The sequence below is a fragment of the Antechinus flavipes genome, chromosome 5, assembly GCF_016432865.1.
Source record: "Antechinus flavipes isolate AdamAnt ecotype Samford, QLD, Australia chromosome 5, AdamAnt_v2, whole genome shotgun sequence".
NCBI lineage: Eukaryota > Metazoa > Chordata > Mammalia > Dasyuromorphia > Dasyuridae > Antechinus > Antechinus flavipes.
In genome coordinates, this window is record NC_067402.1 from 265,870,529 (window position 1) to 265,888,339 (window position 17,811).

The window sequence follows — 17,811 nt, forward strand, 5'->3', positions numbered from 1 at the left end:
TTTGTAGCATCCCTTGTGACTCAATCCCAAATTTAGTAGGGCCAGAATCATTCCTTGTCTCTTTAGCCTTCCATTTTACTCCAAAAGGGATCAAAATATTGGGAAGAGAAATCTCATAAGTTTAATGGTGGTGAAGATCCAGTGACCATGGCTTTCAAAAGTGAAGGAATGAAGTAATATTTAAAACCCTATTTAATGCCCATGGGCCTGGCACTCAGCTAGGTGTGGGGGCACAAAGAAGAACAAAACACAATGACAAAAACAGTTCCTACCATGAGGAAGCTCACAGTCCAACGAGGGGAAGACAACATGCAAACAACTACGTACAAACAAGATACTGGCAGATACAGTGGGGATAATCTCAGAGGAAAGGCTCCTTATATGGGTAAGATCTTAGTTAGGTTTTAAATTATTAGAAAAGTATTTCTTTTCAGGATCAGGAGGCATCAGAGATAATAGTTTAAGATGTCACCTAAAAGGGCTGTTTATAACATAAAGATATCATTGATTAGGTCACAGTGTGGATGAGCTATTTTTAATTTATTGAACAATTTCCTTCTTTTCTTTCAGAAACTTGGGGGCTCAGACACTGGGTTAGTCTGCCCTTCCCTTACCCCGGAGTTACAGGCGATGATTAAAGAAGGTGGTTCTTGTACAGTACTCGATCAACCCATTCCTTTGGACCGTCTGGTGGTTAAAAATATCGATCCATTCCACATATCAGGTAGACTCTTCCTGCCTTTGTGGCTCTGCATTGATCAGCAGCATATTGGCCACAAACTCCAGCACCTGCCATAATTTAATCATCATATTACCACATGTAATAGGATTTCACTCACCTATAGAAAGAACTGGGCCAACTGACATTGTCTTTTAATGCTAATGCAATTGATACATCTTACAAGTCTTCTAAGAACAGGGATTCTTTTAACAGGGTTATTCTGGGAAAAGACAGTAGTTGCAGCAAGGGGAAGTTCTAGAACCTGCAGGTAGGCAGGTGTGGTGAATAGGAATATTGGGTTGGGAGCCACTTAATGTGGAATTCTGTTGCTTTAGAGTCATAGGATTATTGGTTGAGAGAAAGGAATATTAGAAACTATCCTTTATTTTGCAGTCATGTCCAACTCTTCCTGACCCCATTTGGGATTTTCTTGACAGAGATACTGGAGTGGTTTGCCATTTCTTTCTCCAGCTCATTTGACAGATGGGAAACTGAGGCAAACAGGGTTAAGTGACTTGTCTAGAGTCACACAGCTAGTAAGTATCTGAGGCCAGATTTGAACTCATGAAGATGAGTTTTTGGGACCTCAAGTCCAGCGCTCTAATCTACTGCATCATCTAAATGCTCCCAAAGACCATGTAGTCCAAACCTTTGATTTGTAAATCAAAGATAAGGAAACCAAGGTTCAGAGAAATGAATTAATTGATTTGGCCAGAGTTACATGGCTAGTAATTATCAAAGATGGGTATCTGAACCCAGTTCCAGACTTGATATTCAGTTTTATAGTTATTATGCCTCATTGCTTAGTTCAATTAAGTTATTTCCCTTCTCTGGAATTCATTTGTATCATTTGTCATATGGGGCTAAGGATGAAAAGTAGCATGGTGTTGTGGATGGAAAGATGACATAGGAATCGAGAAGACCTGCATTCAGCACTCCATTCTGACTCATAGATCCTTACCACTTATGTCCCTACTTATGAGAAGGTTTAGAGAGGAAAACAGTAGGAAAATATCTTTTCACTATATTAACTGATATACTTGGACTTCTTTAGCATACAAAAGTTCTAGGATAGTATAAGACTATCCTCTGAAGAACTGGGAATTCCTTGTTTAAACTAACATTCATACCAAGATGGTCTAGATTAAACAGGAGATTTAAAAGAAAAGGAAAAAAAATGAGAACCAAGCAACTAGGTAGCAGTAGATAAGAACACTGGCTCTAAAATCAGGAGGCATTGAGTTCAAATCCATCATTGGACACTTGCTAGCTATGTGATCCTGGGGACGTTTCTTAAACCTGATTGCCTCAAAAAAAAAAAAAAAAATGAGAATCAGATCAATGAAGTTGAACCATCCATCTCAGACACTAAATTAGCTGTGTGATCCTGGGCAAGTCACTTAATCCTGATTGCCTCCAAAAAAAAATTAAAAAGAGAAAACTATTTTGGGTCAAGCCCTGCCTTTTAAACATGTTAGATGTGATTTTGAGCAAATTACTTAGCCTTTCAGTGTCTCCTCCCTTCCCCCTTAACAATCAACTAAGGCTCTAAAATAAAGAGCAAGTTCTGATATGTATCATTAGAAAATTTCTTTACTCATAAATTCTTATACTAGTGAAATCATAGGTCTGGTCCAAAGTAGAACAAACCAGCCATACTAATCAAACTACTAAAAATTATTTGATAGATCTAGAAAAAGGAAGAACAAAATTCATCTGGAAGAACAAAAGATCATGAATATCAAGGGAATTAATGAGGAAAAAATGCAAAGGAAGATAGCCTAGCAATACCAAATCTCAAACTATATAATAAAGCCACAATCATCCAAATTATCTGGTACTGGCTAGGAAATAGAAGTGGATCAGTGGAATATTTTAGGTATACAAGATATGTGTGCCATGCTTAAACTAATGTGTGATAAACCCAAAGACTTCTGGGATAGGAACTCACTATTTGACAAAAACTGTTGGGAACACCAGAAAACAGTAGGACACAAACTAGGTACAAACCACCATCCCAAAACAAAACAAACCAACTCAATCAGTCAACAAATATTTATTAAATATTTACTATGCACCAAGCACAACCCTAAATACAGGGGATATCAAGAAAAAAAAAAACACGGTTATTTCTTCCAGGAAGAGCATCCTAATAGGCAAGTGATAATTTAAGATAATCAACCAGAGTAATATAGCTAAGATATGTTAGAACTGGGTCTTGAACATGTTTTAGTCTGGATCACGTTTTTAGACCCCAAGACTAGTCTTCTATCCAAAACACCATATTTCTTTTGCTCATAGTAGACATGATAAAGAATTAAATTGGATGGCATCATGTATAACCTAATCACCTAGTAAATCTACTTAACATTAGATCAATTAAAATTTTTGATCCATGTGAAAATAAGATGCTGAAAGAAGCCAAAAGATAGTGAGGAGGAAGAGTTCAACTAGATTGTCATAAGAACAAAGATGATTTGATTCTTGCACTTTGACTTTTAATGGAAATTGATCATAATAGATCACATTGGAACAACTATATATATATATATATATATATATATATGTGGTCCCATTTGTACTTTATATGCTGGAACCCCTCTTTTTGCCATATTTCCAGCTATTCAGTAGTTTTTTTGTTTGAGGAATTCCACTTCTTTCTTCTTTGTCTTTTCTTCTCTTCCTTCCCCCCAGATTCCAGTTGATCAGACAAGATTCATAATGTTAAAAAATGGACTCTTAGTTTGTCTTTCTCTACTCCATCATTTAGAAAGGCTATTTTGCGAATTCCCTTTGCTTTCTAAGAAAGCATCATGTAGCCCTGTAGTTCAAAATCTACCACTTACTTCAAATCAGAGTTGAGACAGTCAATTACATTTTATAATGAAAATCAATATTCCTGTTCAAAGTCAGTCCTGCCTCAAAGAAGTCCTGTCATCACTAAATTTATTGCATTTAGTCAGTAAAAGTAATGAAAAGAGAGCAGCTGTGGATTAATGGTCAACTAAGGAAACCACTAGTCTTCCATCAGCCTCTGACTGTACTCACACCTCTAGAGAGTCTAGGACTGGGTCTGCTCCCTTAGGTTCTAAAAATAAATGGACTACAAAGAATAGATGAGCTGAGAGATTTATGCATTTTTTCCAATGTCAATAATTCAAGAGAGAGATTTTTGAGAGTTCCTGCTGTGTAAAAAGAATCTTCTCCCAGAATAGAATGGTCTTTGACATACCATCTGGGAAATAAAATGGTCTACAACACCCAGAATCTGCCAACACTGTTTTGCCTTCTCACATCCAACTTCATTTGCTTGAGTGTTTCAGGAAGCAATGGTCTGAGCCGTTATTTTCATGCTTTATTTTGGCATCTGCTTTTTTGTTAAGAAAGCAAGGTACTATGACAGGAAGGGAGAACTACCTCTTTTTCTCCAGTGATTGTTTTCTGATATAAAATTTATCATGGAAACTTAAACTTACAATATCAAGCTTATTCCATGAAAAGTGGTCTATTTCCCATCATTTGCATGGATAATGAGAGTCATTTGAACTCTGGTTCTGCTACTTTCTACCTGTGTGCCCTTAGTCAAGATACTTAATCTCTCTAAGTCTCAGGCTCAACTCCAAAAAGAAGAGGTTGAACCAGAGAATCTCTTGGGTCCTTTCTAGATCAGAGTTGGTGATGCTATGAATTACATTTCCTTAAGTCTCAGACATCATTCACAGTTCTAAGATGATTTTCCCTATCTGTACCATCTTGCAAATCTTCCACTATCCCTAATTTCTCCCAAACAATCAAAAGAGAACCAGGAGACTGAGTGGATGCCCATCAGTTAGAGAATGGCTGAATAAATTATGGTATATGAATTATAGAATATTGCTCTTCTATAAGAAATGATCAGCAGGATGATTTCACAAAATTCTGGAAAGACTTACATGAACTGATGCTAAGTGAGGTGACTAGAATCAAGAGAACATTGTATATAGCAACAAAAATATGGGATGATCAAATGTGATGGACTTGGCTCTTCAACAATGAAATGATTACAGGCAATTCCAATAGACTAGTGATGGAAAGAGCTATCTGCACTCAGAAAAAAGACTGGAAAGACTGAATGTGGATCACAGCATAGTATTTTCACCATATTTGCTAGTTCTTTTTTCCCTCCTTTTTGATGTGATTGTTTTTGTTCAGCATGATAAAGGTGGAAATATGTTTAGAAGAACTGCATATGTTTAACCTGTATTGGATTACCTACTGCCCAGGGAAGGGGGAGAAAGAGAAAAATTTGGAACACAAGATTTTGCAAGGGTGAATGTTGAAAACTTTCTTTGCATGTATTTTGAAAAATAAAAAAGCTATTATTATTTTTGCAAAAAAAGAGAGAGAGAACAAGGAAACTATTCATATTTTATTATTGAAAAATCAGCTACATAGGTCACTCTAAATATTTTTTTTTCCTAGTGTTTGGACTAAGAAATGCTTTTCTTCTACAACACAAAAACCGTTATCAACAGTGTATAGCAGCCTTCTTGTTGCAAGCACAAACAGAAACAGCCAAAGTAAGTACTTCAATTAATTATTATTTATTAATTTAATAATGTAATTGTTCACTTATAATTTTCAAGCTTTACATGAGGAAAGGATCCACTTAAAACATCTTTATTTTAAAAATAATGAACAAGATGAGTATTTTGGCAAGTGGACTGAAGGGAGCTGGCCCTCTTTTTGGTCTTAGATTCTGTTATATAGATGGATCATAGTCAGAGTTTTCCATTCTTGTAAAGTTCAAGATGCCCTCCTATACATGGCCTCCTGTTGCTATCTGCCATGCAATTATGAAGAAACCCAGACTGCTTCTGAACTCAGCTCCCTTGTTCAACTGTTTACTGCTTAGCAAAATTCCATAATCCTAGTAACTAAACTACCTCCAGATGATGTCAAGTGTCAATTGGGTTTCCAGTTGGGAGGATATAGGTTTAGATACTCAGCTGCATAAGAACTTCTGCAATGACAAAAGAATACGTTATTTATAGTTCCTTAAGTTTATTTAACTTAAGGAACTATAGTTCCTTAAGATTACTGCTTGAGTCGTAGCTCACTTAGGACTTCTATTTCTGTTCTCTTTTTATACCATTCATTTTCCATAAATTTAAAAAAAAAAATTTGACTTTCTCCATGGGATCTGTATTGCAGCATTTTCAAATTTATCTATTCTGCATGAATTTATATTACAAAGGCCTTGTGTTATCACAATACATCACATGTAAGAAATGGACTAAGGGAGAGAAGCATAATAGTGGATGGGAAAGTTAGCTAATATTGACCAGAACTAAGTTCAAGTCCTACCTTTGATCTATAGGGACTGTGGGACCCCTTCCATCTCCCAGTCCCTCAGACAATTGTTTCAGTGAGAATTGCTGTTCTGCAATGGTGTATACATACTATCTTCAATGTCAGGGCTTCTTAAACTTATTCCACTCATGACTTTTTTTCACCTAGGAAATTCTTACATAACCCTGAGTATAGATATATAAAATAGGTATACAAATTAAACATTTACTGATAATAAATCATAATTTCACAACTCCCATATTCAGTTATAAGAACCCATGTGGGATCGTTAATGCACAGTTCAAGAAGCAGAGCTTTACATAGATGGAACCATAGGTCCAAACCAAAATAAAATAAAATGAAATACTAGTGCTAAGTGGGTATTGGTTTTAAAGTATAAATAGATAGACAGGAAAATATGGACCCAAATAAAAATGTGAAACTGCTAATTTTACCGTTTCATTTCTTACTTTAAAAATAAATTATTTTTTGTTACATTTTAAGTTCCAATATATCTTCCTTCCTCCCTCCCAATCCCGTATAAGAGAAGGCCAACATTTTATACACACATGTGTATACACATAAGTGTGTGCATGTACATGTGTATATGTAAATCATATCATGCATATGTCTATTTATCAGTTTTTTCTCTGGAGGTAGCTAGCATCTTCCTTCATGGATCCTCTGCAGTTGATTTGAATATTTATAATACTCGAAATAACTTGTTCATTCAGTCATTTTTGAAACAATAATGCTGTTACTGTATACAACTTTCTTTTGGTTCTGCTTATTTCACTTTTCATTGCTTCATGCAAATCTTTCCACGTTTTTCTAACATCAACCAGTTCATCATTTCTTATAGCACAGTAGTGTTCCCTCACAATCATGTACCTTATTCAACTATTCTCCAATTGATGGGCAACCTCCCAATTTCCAATTCTGTTACCACAAAGAGAGCTGCTATAAATACTTTAGAACATATCCATTCTTTTCCTTTTTCTCTGATCACTTTTGATAACAGACATAATAGTGGTATTGCTGGGTCAAAGAGTATACACACTTTTAAAACTCTTTGGGCATAATTCCAGATTGTTCTTCAAAATGGCTGGATCAGTTCACAGTTCTACTCACTGGATTAATGTTTCAGTTTTTATACATTCCCTCCAACATTTGCCATTTTCCTATTCTATCACCATAATAGCTATCTGTGATCATTTATTTATTCTATCACCATAGTAGCTGTGATCAGTCTATTTTTTTTTTTTGTTGACGTAATTTTGTTTTATTTTATTCACTTATTTTATCTTTACAGCTTGTTTTTAGTTGTTTGCTTTATGTTAAGAGTTGGGCTCTGTTTCTGTGGAGAATATGTCTCAGGCTTCAGGTTTTTAATTCTATTGTTTTCTGAGTTCTGGAGGCCTTTGACCTCTTGATGCATCCATTGCTCTAGAGTTCATCAGGTATAGCCCACTGCTCATCTGACTTACAACCTCGGTCTAAAATGCCTCTCAGTCCTTGAACTCAGCCCCGGGCCCCCAGCATTTCTGGTCTCAAATGCCCTTGCTCCCTCCAGTCTTTTCCATTAGCTGCAAGTTTCAGCTCACCCCTCTGTCCTAAAACCTAAATTCAGGGACTCTGCTCCCTTGCCTGCCCACAGCCAGCAGGGTCCCACTTCTCTGTGATCTCACTTACCTATGTGTTCCTCCTCCTCCTCCTCCTCTTCTTCTTCTTCCACAGCTGCAGCCCAAGACCAAGTCTGGGCCGGGTAGTACCAGTGGAGACCTCCTTCCAAGTCCTCCCCTGATCAAACTCTAAAATCCACACTCTCTGTGAGTAGAAAGCCTCCACAGCTGTCTCCAGAGCTTGTTGATTCAAATATATGTACCCCAAAGTATTTGCACTTCATCAGACCACCCTGCAGAGATCAGATCTTTCCAAATGCCTTTTCAAGTTGTCAGGCTAAATATCTCTTTCATCACAACTTTCAATTACTCCTGCTGCTCTAAACTTTCTTTGAGGTACTCTTATAGGGGAATTTGGGAAATCCAGGCCATCTTCCCCTAGAATCCTCCTTTGATAAAGCTTTTTTTTTTTTTTAACTCTTACAGAAAACGTGGATGGTACAAATAAAAAGAGCAACCTCTTGCTTCATGAAGAGATATGAGACAAAGAAATCCTCCTTCACTTTGCCTGCAGAATCCTCCGAGATCTAGAAGCCAGAGTACAATGTCCATATTTGCTATATCTTTTTGGCTAGTGATAGAGGCTACACCTGTGATTTCATTGGCTAGAATAAGGACACACCTTCTACTAACTCAACACCTTCTCTGTAACTTAAAGTCTTGGAGGACTACATAGGGTACCTGACAGTTTAAGTGACTTGGTCTTTCACACAGCCAGTCAAGGCCAACTCCATTTATTACAGCATGCTTCCTTTTTAACTTTTTATGTAATGGGTTCAAATTATTTTTTACAAAGCAATCGTACCCTCCTCCCCAATCCTGATGATCAACTGTGAGAATATAATGATACTCTGAATATGACAATTCGGCTCAAATAGATACTATGAAGGTGGAAACATTCTGGGGGTTGCTAATGAGAAATATTTGACTTTCAAAATATTTGGTAAAATAGCCTTGAAAGATGTCCAGGTAAGATTAAAAATTGAACAGGATAACACAGAGGAAATCGAAGCTCTTCTGCCTCAAACCAGGGGTTCAAATTTAGAGGTCCATAAACCTGTTTTTAAAAAATATTTATTTTGATAACTATTTCAATATAATTGGTTTCCTTTGTAATCCTATGTATTTTGTGAATTTAAACGGAGTCCATAATCTTAAGCAGATTGTCAAAGCAATCCATGACACAAAAATATATGGCACATACTAACTATACCAGTTATATGGTGGGAAAAGGCTGAAGAGTTAGAAAAGGCCAGGTTCAAATCCTATTTCTGACAATAGTTTATTGACTTAGGTCATTTAAAATCTCTAAGTCTTAGTTTCCCCATCTGGTATTTTAATCACCAATTTTTTAGCTCAACATATCATTAGCAAAAGGAATGCTATTTATGGCCTTGCTCTGCAACACCATAAAACATGGGTCATTTTTGTTAGTGCCTTGGTTATAAAAAGCCAAACAAGGGGAGCCCTACATTTTCATACCCAGAACTATATGGATACATAATCCTCATTTCTCAAAAGTTGCTCACATTTATTTTGTGTATTTCATGTTGTTTAAAAAAATATATATACACACATATAATGTACGTATAATTAGAGTCTAGTGGAAAAAAAGCCCTGACCTGGAAGTTCTGTGGGCCTGTTTCTTCACCTGTAAAATGAGATACCAGGTGAAACCCCTTCTTTCGGACCACAATAAGCGGATTAGAAAATGGAAATTACTTCTCTTGAAAGAAAGTTAGGTTTTTCAAGTACAACTTGTCTCTTTTGATCACTATTGAAGGTCATCCCAGTATATTCCTTTTATTCCACAATGACCCCATTTTGCTTTTAATATCAAAAAAAGCTTCTAATTGTTTATCACTTACTTTAACTATTTATTTTATGAGCCATAACAATTCAACTATACTGAAATCACAAAGCAAGAAATGTACTTGCAAACCAGTAGCTATAATGACCAGAATTTATAGTGTTTTAAATTTTGCAAAGTGAGAAACTGAGGCAAAGGTTAAGTATTATCTAAGATTACTAGTAAGACTGAATTTAAACTCAGATCTTATTGACTCTAAGTCTAGGACTATGTCACTGTGTCATCCAGCTGTCTTTATTTGGGGAGGGGACACAGTGCAGCACATTTTATTGGTAAAGGGAACTCCAAGTGAGGAAATTCCTTCTATCAATACAGACTAGTACCTATTCTGCAGCTTAATCTTAAGAGAATATGAAAAATGCAGCTCTAGAATGAAGACACAAAAATGTTGAGAAAATAAAAATTTACATTCCTCCCAGAAGTTATCAAATGCAGTGGTTCGGAGGTATTAATTCAGGACATGGCACTGTCAGTTTGTTAGTGACATGGAAGTAGCTGAAAAACTAGCTAACTGTAACAGGTAAAGAGTTGGAGACCTAGAAAGAGATGGCTAAGTTTACTGCAGTCTATATAGATAATTCACTTAGATAAAAACAAACAAACAAACAAACAAAAATAAGCAAAAACAAATAAACAAAAACTTCACATGCTATGTTATGTACCTATATGATTGATTTGTGGCTTTCTGGTGGATACTAAGTTTATAATTGATGTTTATATAGTGCTTTCAGGTTTGTAAAGTATTCTCCGTGCATCATCATCTCATTTGATTCTCACATTATATGTAAATTTAAAAAAACTATGGTCTTTTTACAGATGAGGAAACTAAGGCTCAAGAGATTAAATGATTTAATAGGCTAATGTTATAAATGACATTTGAACCTAGGTCTCTCCTGATTCCAAGTCTGGGCCTTTTTCCACTCTACCAATGGTTTTCCAAGTACCTAGGAGCTCCTGAGAATCCCTGAGACGCTTTATAGAGTGTCAGAGGACCAAGTCAAAATTGTTTTTCTCATAATAAGACATTTTAATTTCTACTATAGCCATTACTGATAGTGCTAATCCATAAAAACAAAAGCTTTTGGGGATCCCTCAATTTTTAGGAGTGTGGAGACTAACTTCCAAAAGTTAAGAGAACCATTGCACTATACCATGATGTCTCTTTAAGTAAATGTTTCATGTAGAATCCTACATAAAAGAAATTAAGATACTGAAAGGATATGCTAGTAAATGACATGCATACAGTTTGTAAAATATTGAGATGTCAGGGCTTTAGTTTTCTGTTTCTGGACTCATCAACTGAAAACAAACCAAAAAATCTAGAAGAACAGTGATTAAAGAAAATAAGATGAAAATAAAATATATATTAAAAAAATACAAATAATAAAAACAAAAAACAAAGGGGAGAACAACGTTCAAATGTGTAGGGGTGTTGAATGGATGGTAAGGGAATGATCTGCTATATGCACTGGCAGGCAGAGAATATAGAAATAATTTCCCAGCTATAGAGTTTGGACTCATTGCTGAAGAAAGTTTGGAATTCTTTATTGGCAACTGTTAAGGGAAAGAGTAAATGTTCTCATTATTGACAAACTATCTAAAATGTATCATTTAAGTACAGGCCTACCCAGAGAGAAAGCAATAGATGAGATGATTTCTTAGGGTCTCTTCAAGACCTATGATTCTATAAATCATACATTTATATAACATATGAAGGGTTGGTCTTCCAAATTTAATTTCATCCCAAGAGGAGAAAATATGTTTAAAAAAAGAAATATTTATCTTTTCAGGAACAAGTTGTACAAAGAGTCCTGCAAACCCCAAAATGACAAATCTAGTTTATTTTTAAGAAATATACTAACATCTTGGGGCCCCAAATCTGGAAAATCACATAGGAAGCAGCCATATGATCTCCCTTTTGTGGAAATGGTATCTCAAAACATGCCTGGATACAGTGAGAAGCAAAAGGCATTTGTTTTCAAATAGAAGTGGGCAAATGGGTACCAAATTTACAACATGAAGTGAAGCTTTTTCACTGACTTTTTGACATTTTACAGAATGACCAATGGGGAAAAGCAAAAAGCATAAAGCTAATAGGACAGATAAGCTATACAATGAAGGAAATTAATGATGCTTCTTTAAAAGCAGGAATGTAACTTCTAGAGTTAAAACAAAAACAAAAACCCTAAGGCTGGGTACCTCCAAGTATACTGTGTTCCCATTCTATTGGTAAATAAATTAATTTAGAACAAATTCGTTGCTGTCTTATTATGTCAAGATGGGAAAAGACCATGTGTTATCATAGACCATAACTGCTAGAAAGAGGATTTTTATTAATATTCTTTTAACAGATTAAAAAACAAATGCAACAATGCAACAAGCCTCCTTCCAATGCTCTTTATACAGAATTAGGTACCATCATTTGGGGTCACCTTTAGGTACACTTAGAATCAACTGCCATCCAATCCTGAGTTCAGGTAATACAGTGCACACTGAACTAAACTCTTCCACAATATAAGGCACGAGCACATGATCACAAGTAGTAAATACAACACAAGAAACAAAAAAATCAGATTAAAAATTTCATGCAAACCCATCTACAGATAATGAGTATGATCCAGTTTCCAGAAGTACATGTCATGTACACATAACTGCATTGTGTTACCAGTCTGTACACAACAAGAACTTGGTTATTTCCAATTCTACTTTATACATGTTTACATAAATTCCATAAATCTATGCACAATATTCACATCTGCAATGATAATGAAAAATTAGAATCCAGGCAAATGGCAATTAAGACAGGATAATGTGTGGCACATTTTCATTAGAAAAACCATTCATCAAGCTTGTGTCTGGGAATGCTAAATTAATGGCACATTTAATTCTGTGGATGATATCTGTGGTTTAATAACCAAAGTGCATAAAAAATCCGCTGTGGTCACACAGACCACAATTATCAAAGTTTATGATAATAATCTGCTCCTTACTCCAGGAAAACAAAATATGACAGGTTTAAAGAAACAGAATTAGCTTTACAAATCTTAAAACTGTACAATTTAAAAAGAATCACTTCTTTCAGAGTAATGGGATACAAACAATTTCAGCAATTATTACATTAATACTACCATGAGGAAGCCCTATTCAAAATTAGCTCAATTCCACACTGAGAGGTAGTTGAAACAAAATGTTATTCATATCCTGCACTGAGGTCTTCTGTTTTTTCTCTCCCTCCCCACCCCTTTTTTCCTTAAAAAAGAGACAATCCTGTACAAGCAGCATTTTTAGTCTTCTTCTACAAAAGTTCTATAGGTACAATCTGGCGTACACTAAACCAGCAAGGTCTGCCCTTTTTTTTTTTTTTTTTTTTTTTTTTTTTTAATATTTTTTCTGTGTCTGGATTTGAAACTCTCCAGGCTGCTTTGCATTAGTGCCAAATCACAGATCTGGACCTGCCAGCTCTTAACTCAGACACAAGAATGGAGCCTACCAGCTACATTTGGAATATGTAGCCTACAAACACATTTTAATTTTCTTTAAAGGGAAAATTTCCTTTTGTTGTCAAAACATTTTAAGGTTGTGAATTAAGAGCAGAAAGCAATGGGGTAATGATAACATCAGCATTACTAACTCGGGAGAAAGCATGAAGGATTTTATGACATTGATGGAAATGAGAAACACAGTCATATTAAACACTTAAAAGCCTTTCTTTAATAGTCTCCGTATTATTTATCTTGTGGAAAGGGAAGAGACATTCAGTAAATCCCATAGCAAAGAGAAAGGGAACCAAAAATCTAATCCTGAAGATATTTATTGTTCTAAAAAGCTATGCCAACAGTGATGTTGTGTGCTTTTGTTTGCCTTTAACACCATAAATCAACATCACTGTGTATGTACTGGTTATAGCTATCAAAGGGAAAACTACTTGGAAAATTTTCAAAATAAAAAAGATGCATTTTAACTCAACTATTCAGAGTAAATAGTTCTCTAATCAATCCGTCTTTCTTGATGAGCAATTCATTTTCTTTGTCATATGTGCCTGAGCACTTAGCTTGTCTCCTTTTCAGGGGATTAGTTCAATATATTTAATTACTATTGACAAAAGGATTTACATGCATGATTCCATTAACAGCTAAGCAAAAATATACTCCTTTACAGTGTATACTTCAGATATATGTAAAGTCATTTATGGCATGATATATGAAAACAAAACTAGAAAATAGTGACTGCAAAAAAAAAATGCTTAGTTCTATTTTTCCTAACTATCAATAATTTACCTTTTATATGATTGCTACATATTACAGGATCACAGATTAAGACTTGGAAGAGACCTTAGAAGCCACGGAGTGTAAGCCCATCATTTTATGAGAAGCTGCAGTTAAGAGAGGTTGATTTGCCCAGGGTCAGATAGGAAGAAAACTTGAGTTCAGATTTCTCCCCAAGTCCAGCACTCTACCAACTATGTTCACTTCCTTTTCTAGAAAATGTCTATTACCAAAGCTAATTTCAACTTACTTTGGAAATTTCATGTTTTCCAAACTCATAAAAATAATGTAATAAATTAAAGGTCCATTTTAGTCTCCAAAGTATTTGGAGACTTCCCCTAGGCTTGTAAAATCAGAAAGAGCATTGAATTCATCCTATTTGTTTTATTGATAGGTCATAGAAGCCCAGAGAGACTAAATAACTTGCTTGAGTTCCCCCTCCAGGCCAGGGGCTGAGAGCCAGAATCCAGGTATCAAAGACAGCTGAGCATCCTCTCCACTGTATCATCTGCTGCTTCCTATTTCAGGTCTGATTATACATTTTGGGACTTAATGATATACTTATTTGGGGCAATAATGTCTCTCTCCAAGATAGCCATAAAGCATTATTTTTTTTTCAAGGTGAAAAGATTTCTCAGATCAAGTGGAAAACTAAATTCTTAATCAAACTGTGTTGGTATTTTATCACTTTAAATTTTTTCTACATGGAGAAAATATGAAATAACTGAAAATTTAATGTTTCTTTACCACTTAATCAGTGGTGACTTATTTTCCCATAAATTAGCTACCAATAGCAATTACCAGCCTTAAAATGTAAAGTCAATAAGACATATGCCTAACTTACAATTTGTTTGATTATATGAAATAATAGGGGAAAAAAGTTGAACCACTAAAGAATTGAGAATTTCATATTCCTTATGGGAAACATTAAAAAGGAAAAGTTATATAAAATGCTTAATCTCAGATGATTTAAGTTGAAAGTAAACATAATTTAGTATAAATATATCATGTATTTTCTTCAATTAATAGGAGAACATTATGAAATCCTTATTTAGAGGGAGGCTAGGAGAGACAAGAAGAAGAGCTTAAGAAATACAAAGAGAGGAGAAAAATACATTTTAGATAAAAGAAATACTCAAGCTTTAAAATATCTCCCCAAGGACATGAACTATTACAAAATAAGGAACTGATTTCACAGAAGTCTATGAAATGAGGATAACAGAAGTGAAACAGCATAACATAAAAACCAAGCTTGAATTTAGGACAGAATTTTTTAAATACCCAACATTTTTACAACATCAAAAGGGTAAAACTGGGCTATGACATAAATGACACAAGAATAAAACAGAGTTGGCAAGTTTTATGGTGCTGTGCATGATTTTGTAGAGAAGACATTTAATGCATACAAACACGGGAGTATGTTAATGTGCAACAAAAACAGACATTTGCTATATTGAATCCTTGTACATTTCTGTAAGTTAGCTTTTGGAGAAAGTAGAAAAGAAGCTGTGAGATTACATAAATGTCTGTAAGCAATGAAATTATGTTTTAAAAAAATACATTGATATTCTCTGTTCAAAATTTATTTACATTTAACTAGATAGTTCTAAACTAGGCATGAAAGCTGTTTTCAGGGTAAGTGGAAAGAAAGCAACAGATGATGAGCCCAAGTCTCACAAAAATAGAAGAGTTTTACTTGATATTAATAAACATTTCAAAATATATCAATTTTGCCAAGTATTACAACCACTGTCCAAATCAAATAGTAGTCCAAGTACTCTATGAAGTGCATTTATTAAAACTCTAATGTTAGTGTAATCTTGTTTGATAAACATGATAACTAGTTATCCTTGTAGATCATTGAAACAGTCATTACAGACACGAACAGGTTTCTTTGAAGAAGGAGTTAAGGCATTTTTGGCCGAACATTCAGCACAGAAGATATTTCCACACTGTCTACAATGATGCTGTGAAAGAGAGAAACAAGAGAAATTAAACTTCCAATATAAAATGGATAGGTGTCACCAAGGAGGATATATTTACTTGTAAGTATAAAGGGTGCTGTTAGAACTATTTCTTTCACATTTTCATAAAATGTTACAAAAAAAAAAAAGTTTTCTTTTCTCACACTATATAATTTTATTTCTATTTAATTCAGAAATCACAGCCTAAACTTTCATTCTCCCAAATAATGCAATGAACTAAACTATCACTATTCCAGTTAGATAGGCAAAGGGATATGTTGGTTTTTACACTAGGATGTTCAGAAAATTTTGGGACCAGTGAAACACAATGAAGCAGATAACTGAATATGGACCTACAAAATCCAAAATCAAGATCATGTGAATGGTAAAAGGGAACCAAATCAAATATGTGGATACTGATTAAAATTTGTTAGTAAATTTCTGTCAAGACGTGCTATTCAAATACAATGCCATTTTACTGACTTAAATAGTAAGTCTCCTGATACTCATTTATAATACACACAATTTCTTTACATACCCGTCTCACTGTGACAGAAAAACCTTTCCCACAGGACATACAGTTCTGTACCTCATTATCTTCAGCCCATTTTCTATTTAAAGCTTGTGTATGTTTGATCTAAAAAAAAACAATAAAAGTAAGCAAAAATATATTCAAAATCTTAGGTATATACTCACACATATATAAATATTACATGCACATACATACATACATATAGATTGTATGTATATGTGTATATATGTACACAAACACACATACATGTGTGTCTTTCTCAATAAATATCACATCAACAAATATTCATGCACAAATTCCTAAAATTACTCAGTAGCATAGTCCCAGCTTCTTAAACTGTGATTCACGACCCATATAAGGTCTTATAACTGAGTGTAGGGGTTGTGAAATTATGATTTGTTATCAGTAAATGCTTGATTTCTATACCTATTTTATATACCTATATACCCAGGGTCATGAGTAGAAAAAGAAGCCCTGGCATAGATAGCACTAGCTACCACCAACACATTCATTCACTTTTTCATTTCTTCATTCAAGTATTTTTCTACCATGTGCAAAGGGAGGGGAAATATACAAAGATAAATAAGACATGATTCCTGCTTTTAAGATGAGAAAGATAATGTATATTCCAGACATCATGAACAAAAATTAGACTATAATCAGACCATAAGAAGAATATAAAGAACTATGAGATCAATTATTCCTGGTTTGGAAAAAGTAGAAAATTAGGGAAGACATTTTGAAGGAGGAAGCATTTAAGGTCCTAGACCTTTGAGGATGGGTAGGCTATCAACAGGTAAAAAGTTATGGAAGGATGAAAGTCTAGGTTAAAATAACAAAGAATAGGTCCAGGAGTAGTTAGGGATTGGGAAAGGTAAAAGGAAAGTAGATTATAGTCAAAGAAGAGAATTTCAGGATTTAAGGTCTTCGGGATATATAGCAAAGTCTGGAGTATACAATTCTTAAATACAATCAGTACAAAACTAAATTTCAGGTGGTTTAGGAATTAAACAAGCTTCTATAGGTTGCCCTTGGGACTCAACCATTACACAAAATATTGGTTTTGAAAAAATGCATTCTCAAGTTCCAAACAACCAATTTACATGCCAATATTTAGAATACAAACTAGATTCCCCCTTTCATGCCACTTCTGCCATTCACAAGTTGATTCTTGAGCATAACATCATGGGAAAGGAAGTATAGAAAATAGGCAGGAAATAGATTGGGATGAGTGGATGTTGTTAGAGGGAATTCCTATAGGAATAGAACCTTGAAGTTTAACCCTCCCTTTTCTGTGACCATCAGTTTGTTATCTCCATGTTCCTCTTTGGAATGGCCTAGAGGCAAGGTAAGACATGAGAATGGAATGTTCCACTGCATCAGGGCAGCTGCAAGTTAAGGGGGAACAGCAAGAACATGGGAGGAAGATATGGAGATAAGGGTCGA

At 34.8% G+C, this 17,811-nt stretch overlaps 2 protein-coding genes across 3 annotated transcripts in view; one reads left to right on the forward strand and one right to left on the reverse strand.

The window, feature by feature from the left end:
- The window catches only part of PLEKHG7 (pleckstrin homology and RhoGEF domain containing G7), an 86,260-nt gene extending 74,403 nt beyond the window's left edge, over positions 1-11,857 (forward strand). The window contains 3 exon segments of the mRNA XM_051962500.1: positions 571-724; positions 5,183-5,280; positions 8,161-11,857. Of these exon segments, the coding sequence (XP_051818460.1) occupies positions 571-724; positions 5,183-5,280; positions 8,161-8,265 (357 nt within the window). The 3' untranslated portion in view covers positions 8,266-11,857.
- A 60-nt stretch (positions 11,858-11,917) lies between these two features.
- EEA1 (early endosome antigen 1) overlaps positions 11,918-17,811 on the reverse strand; it is a 120,187-nt gene continuing 114,293 nt past the window's right edge. For both annotated transcript variants that reach the window (XM_051963619.1, XM_051963620.1), the window contains 2 exons: positions 16,372-16,470; positions 11,918-15,836 (listed from right to left, as the gene is read on the reverse strand). In XM_051963619.1, the coding sequence (XP_051819579.1) occupies positions 15,714-15,836; positions 16,372-16,470 (222 nt within the window). In that variant the 3' untranslated portion in view covers positions 11,918-15,713. The remainder of the gene's footprint in view (positions 15,837-16,371; positions 16,471-17,811) is intronic.